This window comes from Lolium rigidum, chromosome 5, assembly GCF_022539505.1.
Source record: "Lolium rigidum isolate FL_2022 chromosome 5, APGP_CSIRO_Lrig_0.1, whole genome shotgun sequence".
In the NCBI taxonomy this organism is placed as follows: domain Eukaryota; kingdom Viridiplantae; phylum Streptophyta; class Magnoliopsida; order Poales; family Poaceae; genus Lolium; species Lolium rigidum.
In genome coordinates, this window is record NC_061512.1 from 95,849,547 (window position 1) to 95,858,682 (window position 9,136).

At 45.9% G+C, this 9,136-nt stretch overlaps 1 protein-coding gene across 1 annotated transcript; it reads left to right on the forward strand.

Moving 5' to 3' along the window:
- Positions 1-280: 280 nt before the first annotated feature.
- On the forward strand, positions 281-5,415 carry LOC124656189. The gene is made up of 5 exons (XM_047194979.1): positions 281-683; positions 1,307-1,440; positions 1,567-1,701; positions 2,042-3,351; positions 5,131-5,415. Exons 2-5 carry the CDS (start codon positions 1,314-1,316, stop codon positions 5,413-5,415), a joined length of 1,857 nt encoding a protein of 618 aa, XP_047050935.1. The 5' UTR covers positions 281-683; positions 1,307-1,313.
- The last annotated feature ends 3,721 nt before the right edge of the window (positions 5,416-9,136 follow it).

Genomic DNA, 9,136 nt, shown 5'->3' on the forward strand with positions numbered 1-9,136 from the left:
ATCCAACTATATCTCTATATTATGCACAGAATCGATTTCCGCTCAAAAATCTACACATGAATCGGCGAAAGAAAAAATAGGTAGGGAAAACCCATGCACGCTCGGAGAGGGCCACGCGTCAGCGTCCCGTGCGGTGCCTCCTGAAATGTTGTCCGCTATAAAAAGGAGCATTGCTCACCATTTTGGGCTTTGCCTATTTCTGTGGGCCGAGCCGAGAGCCCAGAAAAAACGCGTACCAATAATTTCTTTACTTTATTGTATTCGCCGGTGTTTCCCTTAAATAAAACTACTACCAAAAAGGACACGGGCCGTGGACCAAACTCTTTTCCCCCAAATTTCCCCTCTTTCCCCTCCCCAGCCCTCGATCCGATCTCGATTCGTCCGCCCCTCCACCCGGAATCACCAATTCGACACCCGATCCGTTCGTCCCACGACGAGATCTGTCGATTGATACCAATTTCACCCCATATGGTTGATTCGCTGTTTTCCCGAGATTAGGGTTTCGAGCAGGTCAAATCGGGTCCCGATCCGGTCGATTGAGGCAGAATTTCTCCCAGGAGCGGCCGATCTGTGCTCGATTGGTGGATTTCGGATCTGATTCCTGCGATAATTTCCTCGAATTGGTGCGGGTTTGTTGGCTAGGGTTTCGTCGTTCCCCTCTAGTCCGAGCCTCCTCTTAGCCAGTAAGTATTTTCCCCTTTGATCTTTGATATCTGGGAAGATAGATCTGAAATCGACCAGGCTTAGATCCATCGGATCCTCAATTTAATTTTGACTTTTTTTTTCACACGGGGAATTTAATTTTGACTTTTCCCCCATGCGAGCAATTTAATTTTGACCTTATTAATTAACTTACTAGGGTAGGCAAACCTTAAATGAACCGACTTATTGATCCATGGGTGCCCATGTCGGCCTGTTTAAATTTACACGGGACGTCCATACTCTCACAGGGAGATATTGTCCCTGTATATTGCCTGTATGGGTCCCAGTTAGAAACGCATAAACTTCTACATGTGTTACTGCTTCCAAAATTTAGCTGGGAACGTTGCATGTGAAAGAACAATGCCATGAAATCCAGTGAGAAGTTGGGATTGCAATCCGTTTGCACTTGATGAATGGTACACCAATTTGTGTGCCTGTAGTATTCAACGTTGATGTTTATTTGCAATTGGTATAGATAACGCAATATATTTCCTCTTTCGGATGGATGATTATCTTTCTAGTCTTGTGTGCAGTGATCATCAGTGCCATTTTATTCTATATATTGCTCATAGTTTTGGTGTCTAATGAAAGGTTTTGTATTTAGGATTACCATGTTGCATCAAGAAAACAGTGAAGTCTTTGTGAGGCACCACTCTGAGCAGCTTGCGTGTGGCAATCTGAGGGGAACTGATGATGGCCGCTCAAACTTTCTTCCTGACAAATACCATATTGCAACAGGTATTGAATCTTTTGTATTGTGCAAGCTTGCCTAGATTCTTGTGCTAGGCTGGTTCTGCAGTTTGTCAAGAAGATTTGTAGACTGGCCAATTTGATGAAGAGTTGGTCCTAATTTTGGTATTTCAGAATGGAATGCCACAGCTTATCTAGTTAATACTGCCAGTACCGGTAAAGAAGTGCCAGTTGATCATAACAAGAGACCTGCATCCAATGATTTCCCAGACGTGGTGGACTGCAAGCGTACCAAGCAGGAATACCAAAGTAAGACCTGTTAACTCGCAGACTTCTCTTACATGTACAATGTTGTCTTTTATTGAAGTTGATACTCCATCCTTTCCTGAACATTGGCGCTGTGTTTCCAAACACTTGACAATTCTCCAATCTGGAGAACTAGTTTTCTCGATGGCCCTATGAACTCTCTTCATCACGTTTCTGGTGGGCTTGTTATGTGTGATTGACATAGTATTAATGGGTAGTTTGTTCACATCTGTGTAGAAGTTTGATTTCCTTGTTGTGTGGATGGCTAATATCACTGAACATTTTGAAATGGGGAGTACATAAGATAGAAATGCTGATTGGGTTCGTATTTTCTCCATTTCAGCTATATCTGAGAAAGATTCCGTGGCAGATGTTGATATAAACGTTCCCGAGTGTAAATCACACAGGACATGCCAGAGAATCTTTGATGCCCCAGGATACGGTAGTGAGGAAAGTGAAGATGAAGGTGTAGATTCACCTGTTCATTTTTCACTAGCTCACACTTATGTTGAAGATTACATACGATCTGCCAGTTATTACCAGAGGGAAGACATTTACTCGTCTGTTGGCCTTTGCACCACAAGGAAAACTGTTCCCATTGGGCCAAACTATCAGGCTGAGTTGCCAGAGTGTGCATCTGGTAAAAAGAGCACGGTTGATGATTATGCTGATGTGTCATCATCTTCTCACTTATGTGATGGAAGCGAAGTTGAGAGTGACGACAAGTGGATTATAAACTGTGTAGTTCCAATGCCTGGTTCTGTTGAGTTATCTTCAGTGCTGAATCCTGTTTGCTGTAAGGAAGATTGCAGTTGTATTGATATAGGTTCGATCGAGTGTGTGAGGAAGCATGTGAAGGAAGGAAGAGGACGACTAATGAGTGCCCTTGGTCCAAACACTTTCAAAGAGTTGGGCTTCTTTGATATTGGAGAGGAGGTAGCCCTGAGATGGACAGAAGAGGAAGAGCATTTGTTCCAAGATGTGGTATCATTAAACCCTGCCTCTCTTGGAAGGAACTTTTGGGATGAACTTTTGCTTGCCTTCCCATTCAAGACTAGCAAAGAGTTGGTGAGCTACTATTTCAATGTCTTCATGTTGAGGAAGAGGGCTGAGCAGAACAGGTTTGATCCAATGAATGTTGACAGTGATAATGATGAATGGGAAGGAAGTGATGATGATGAATTTGCGGCCACAGAAAAGGGTGATGATGATTTGCTGCTTGAGTCTCTTACTGATCAAGATGATGGTGCATGCAACCAGGTTCCCCTTGAGGGAAACTTACATGAAGTGTCTAGTGAAGAAGATGAGTTTGACCGCTCTAGTGTGGAGAGGCAAGAAAACTACTGCAAGGACGGGGATGCCATGGTTTCTCATCTTCCGGTGCTGTCCTTTATGGACCATAACCAGGAGACAACCATGTTTGACGCAGACGCTCAAGATGACTCTTGCACATCCTTTGAGGCTCATCATGTTGGTGTTGCAGATGGGACACGCACTGATATTGCAGGAGATCACTATGGGGATGATGGCTTTGGAGGTGTTGAAGATCATGGATACTTCGGTAGCCATTGCGACCCGAAAGCCTGGGATATTGGTTTCACTAGCGTGTGGGAGAAGGATGAATTTCTTTCGACGAACAATGTCATAGAAGAGGTATTCGGAAAGGGGTCTTGTGAAAATGGAAAGAACTCTTCTACTGACCAGGGCATCATGTAAAGAACGGGCCTGGTTTTTTTTTTCCGGAGCGAAAGCTTGGCAGCTGAACCTGCTTTTGAAATCTGTACAGAAGTAGCTTTTCCTTTTCTTTTTGATGATTCACTTTGCCTGTAGAAATCCCATCTGTCCTGATAACATCTGTTGGAGCAATGCTATTTCATTCTCATGATGAAATGTGTATTTGTAGCTATCCATCATCTGTTGATGATGTGCTGTAGTCTGTTGTAGCTTCTATGTACCTTCGTCATGACAAGTTTCATGACCTGAGCATTTTTCCATATGCTATCAATATGATACACATTTTGCTGGAATAAGCTTGTCAACTCTACTTGTATATTTTTCTCCCAGGATCTCACTAACCAAAGCCAGGGGCGTACAATTCTATTGCTTGCTCGTGATTACTTATTATTCTGTTCGCCCTTTTTAGTGCCTCTGTTACCTTGTTGACGGTTTCTCCCTGTATGGATTTCTCTCTGGTCGTTTCGTTGTCTCTGTAGTATCGTGGATGGGTTCTTCTTTGGCTTGATATGCGTCCCTATTCTTTGCCGTGTATGCTCTGTTTATTTACCTATTATTTTCTGATGTTTAAGGAGAGGCTATGTTGATGTTCTTATGATTGATTGGGGTACTAGTGCTCGTCGGCCCGGTGTTCCTCCCTCTAGGTTGCCTGCTTGCCTTTGTGTTGGCAGTGCATTCTGTGAGAGGTCGACGTTGTCGTCTGTCCTGTCCGTGGCAGGCCTCCGGGTTCTGGGCGAGCAACGCGGTGCGGTGTAGCTCTGCTGGTCTGCGACACCGTACAGTTTCTCTATCAGTGCCTTCGAACCTCTCGCTTGCGTGTTCGTGTGATCCTACGCCAGCTGTCGTGTCAGTGCTAGTTTTACCCCTGCCGGTGGGTCCTCTGCTGTTCATTCAATCCATCTTGGCAAACGGCTGATATTTACTGGGCAGTTCTTTAGAATCTGCCGCAGGTGTGTTTGGTTCCTGCGTTCTCTGTTTCACGTTTTAGTTTTATTTGCTGCTTTCTAGTGTCTTTCCTCATTTGTTCGTTTTCCGTAGGTGTTGATGAGCGACGTTCGGTGGATGTATACTCTTCATCTCATGATAATGATTTCGTCCCTTTGGTTGCTTGATCTTCTATGGAGGAGGATTTTCTGTCCCATGCGCATGAGCAAGAATCTTGGATTCCTGTGGATCTGCCAGCCGAGACAGATTTCCTGGCCCTTATGGCACGTTGAGAGCATCTCTAACAGAGCCAGTAAATCCCGTCGGAATCGAACTTTTCCGGCGGATTTACGGGTTCGGGCCGAAACTAGCGCCGATCAGCGACCGAATCGGTGGGCCGGCCCGAATCGAAAGTTCAGGGGCCCGAGAAACTCCCCGGACGACCCGTATTAAAAAGGATCGCGGAGGGAAGTTCGGTACGCAAACCCTACTACCCTCCGCCGTCTCCTCTCCCTCCGCCGCCGCCAGTCCCCCGCTCCGACGAGCAATCCACGCGCAGCCAGCCACCAATCCTCCACCCGCCGCCGCGCGATGGCCTCCCCTGGAGGTGCAGGCAGCCGAGCCGCGGGATTGGGCGGCGGCGATTCGCCGCCGTGTCCGCCCGTCTTCCGCAGCGAGGCGGAGCGGCGGAAGTGGAACCGCAGCGAGGGCGCGCGCAAGTGGAGCGCTCGCCGGTGGACCAACTGGGGGCTCACGCCCCGCTACGGCAACCAGGCCGAGAGCACCTCCTCTGGGCAGTCGAGCCGCGCACCGCGACTACCCGTGGAGGTGAGCTTCGAGGAGGACGACCTCGTCTCCGCGCGCTCTCCAACCTTCTCCGCCAGGGACTACGTCCACGGCAGCGACGAGGAGGAGGTGGTGATGGCGCAGACGTTTGCCATCAGCGAGGCGGAGGCGAGGGCCCGCTTCCGCCGGGAAGAAGCCAACGCCGTTTGCCAGGTACGAGAGTACGAGGCTGCCCGCCGGGAGCCCCGCGTCCGCAAGGTCAAGCTCGAATAGTCGAGCTTGACAAGAACGACGCGTGAAGAGTTCACGCCGCCGACGATCTCCACCAGCACCGGCACCGCCGCGCGCGCCATAGCTAGTAGGCCGCATTTTGCTCATTTTATAGCTAGGTTAGGTTGCCGGTGTACTAGTAATTCGAATTCCCCGCAGTATGTATGTATCGATGCGCAATCGGAGCATCTATTTCATCTATGAACTATGATCATCGCCTAAAATCACCCGTGCCAATTCGAATTCCTGTTTTCAGTTTCATTGTACGGGTTTTATTCTGCGCCACTGCGAAATTCGACAGAACTTGCGTTTTCGTTGAACTGAACTCGCGCTTTTCGGTTTGCGTTTTTTCGGGCTCTACTAAAGATGCTCCGAGCGTGCATACTATATTTCTTTGTAAGAATGCTTCCCCTCCTCCCCTTCTGCAAATGACAGTGCCGATATATATGATTATCATGCCAAATCAGTTACAATGGCATCCCTTTCCGGCAAACTTGCGCTGGTTTTCTGCTGGTTTGTATTCAGCTTAGCCCGCGAAACAAAGATCATGGCTCAGTTGTCCACTTCTCAAATATGTCCGCAGGGAACTTTCTGCTGAGAGAACTGATGCGCTGACCCAAAGGAAGGTCTTCATTATAGGCAGAATGGCTGCACAGCGGTTCAGTTCCGATGCAGATGCAAAGCTTATTCTCCAAGCATTGAATTTGAATTTTTGAGCTTCAAGCTTCAGTATTTGTGAACCAACAGTTCGAACCTGCAAATGTGGTCAACAAATACTTGAGCGTACAATGCAAAATGACAATCATGCGGCGGTGCATAGTCACACAGAGAAGGAACAATGAAAAGCACTAAAGAATTTTCTGAACTTCAGAAAGAACTCCTTTCTTTTCTATCTGCACGTTCTGCTTACTGGAAAATATCTGATCTGTAGGCTTTGCAGTCTGAGCTCCATAGTTGAAGCTATGTTTTTAAAGCAAACTGCAGCTGTTCAGAGACTGGGTCCCTGGCAAAGTGGCAATAGTAGTTCGCCACTGCGAACAGCCATTTCAAGAACTCAGTTGTGTTAGAAGAGAAGAAGTAAAATCTCCGTAGGTGAAAATTTTCTTTTCTTTTCGTGAACCTGCAGTGAGCATAAAGGGGAGGAAAATACGAAGTTCTCAAACAGACTAATTACAGACAAAGCTACCGTAAGTCAATCATTTTGGGTAGACCTGAGAAAAAAAAAGGGTTCCAGGCAAGAATCTGAAGAGAAGTAAAATTAGGTTGTAGTGGTTCTTCGTTTGAGTGGACACCCCGTGATCTCAGTGGCTGTTTGGATCACGCCCCAGTCAGCCCCGCCAAAATTGGCACCCGCTGGCACAGAAACTGAATGGGTTGAAATACTTGCATAATTATCAGCGTTTCATTGAAATACTGGGTTGCTTGTTTGTCTTGATGTTATTTGTTTCCTTTCTGAGACCGGCTTTTGTGAACCTGGGTGTATGTGAACTACATCTGGGCATGGGCAGCCCGGCCCGGCCCGATCCAGCCCGAAAATCCCGGGCCGGGCCGGGTCGGGCTTGCATGTCGGGCCGGGTTCGGGCCTGATTTTTGAGCCCGAACGTCGGGCCGGGCCGGGTTCGGGCTTGCAGAAAACGTGGTTTACGCCTAGTTCGGGCCGGGCTTGTCGGGCTGGGCCAGGTTTTCCTGTGTTCGGGCCGGGATAGGGCCCGATTTGTAAGCCCGAATGTTGGGCCGGGCCGGGCTCGGGCCTGGGAATTTAGGTTCGGGCTTTTTCGGGTCTGGCCCGAAACCCGGCCCGGCCCGAGAAATGCCCAGATGTAATGTGAACCCACTTTTTCAAAAGTGGGTTTGTGATGTCAAAACATGTTTCAAAAATCGAAACACAAAATGATTGCAAAGATGATCTCAAACATGTGCCCTGGACATGAGTTTCGTTCTGAAAAAACATTTTATTTTGCCTCGGCAAAAAAGTGAAATTTTACAAGGCTATATAGCAGTATATATGTGACGTATTTTGTCTTTTTTAGATTCTGAAATAAAAAAGTGGTTTCTCCGCGAAAACTTTGTACGCACATATGGAACATGCATACGTACCCCGATATTTTTATTTCAGAATTTTTTCACATTTCGAAAATGCATTTCTAATCTGGGTTCACGTGCACCCAGGTTCAACTGGTGCTTTTCCTTTCTTGTATTAACTATGTACTTATGTAGTACCAACATGTTTTTTTCTTCGAGAAAACGCAAATACTTGTACTTCCTCCATCCATAAATAGATGTCTTATATTTGTCTAAATTTGAATGTATCTATACACTAAATAGTGTCTATATACATCCAAAATTTGATAAATCTAAGACATTTATTTATGACAGAGGTAGTACTTTCTTTTCATTGAATAGAAGGGTTTATGAATACAATCATATAGGAGGCGAATTACAAGTTTCTTGACAGCTAGTTAATGAACATCCCAGGTTGATAAGAGGATAACGTGGAGACCAGCTGCTCCTGCTCTAGCCCACAGAGCGGCTTCAGCTTTGATTCTGTCAAGCAGCGCTGGCGGACAGAGGGTTGATCACGATCGAATACACACGCGTTGCATTGCTTCCAGGTCATTCAAGCTGTCAGCAGGGTTGCCGAGGCGAGGCCTTTCACTAATACCGAACGACCCTAAGGGCACCCCTCACTGGAAATGGCATTGACAAAACCCACAGTCGCGGCACATCGAATATGGCCTCTTTTACAGTACTTTATACCACTCCTAGGGAGGAGAGAGGTATGATTTGAGGAAGGGTCAGGATTAACCGATTTAGATTAGGCCCATGAATCCAGAAAAACGTAGATAATAGGAAAAAAAGTAAAATTAGCAGTATTTGGCCTGGATAATAGAGTTTAGAGCCCATAGCTAAGATCTATCGTGGAGTGGGCTCACGGAACGATTCCATAAATTCTTGGAGCAGAACAAATGCCCTCATTCTCTATGTTAACAAAGGTGTAAAAGAATGATAAATAAAAAGTATCTGTGAGATAGAAACCAACCTACTTTTATGAGAGTTTGAAACAATGCATTGTCTGAAGTTTGCACTGCTTGGCTGGGACCAAACATCAGAGGCCTATATGATGCATAGAAAAAAAAAGTTACTTTCACTAAATATTGTATCAGCAATGGAACAGATCTAGCAGCGATATATTAGTAGCCCAGGCCACACTGTGTCTTTCATCAGTGCTGGATTTCACTGTCATCAACATCCCGTCACTCTCTTTCCCTCCCATTGTGGTATCTTAATCCATGAATTGCACCTGAATATGATACTGTTGCTTTTGTAGATGTTGTCATGCCTTCAAATGTTATCTTCATGCCATGAATTTTCATGACCACTAAATGTTTTTACTGTTTGTTGTTTATCCACAACGCCATCTTTCTCTGTAAGACATTAGTTTACTAGAGTCGTAACATGAATCTTAGTTTGGTATGTGATTTGAAGAAAAAGGTGCTGGTGCGTTGTCTTCCCAAGGTGGTGGTTACCACCGCTAATGCCTAACAGTATGAATGATGATGCACAAAAAATACTAGTCATGTGTCACGTAGACATCGACCTTTCTTGTTGCCTACTGGAGAATAGCCATGTTTGAATAATGCTGATGGTGCTCTAGTAAAACTGAATGTAATTGGAATGGTGATTTTACTTATTTTGGTTGGTACTTATTTGCAGTCAAATAGTT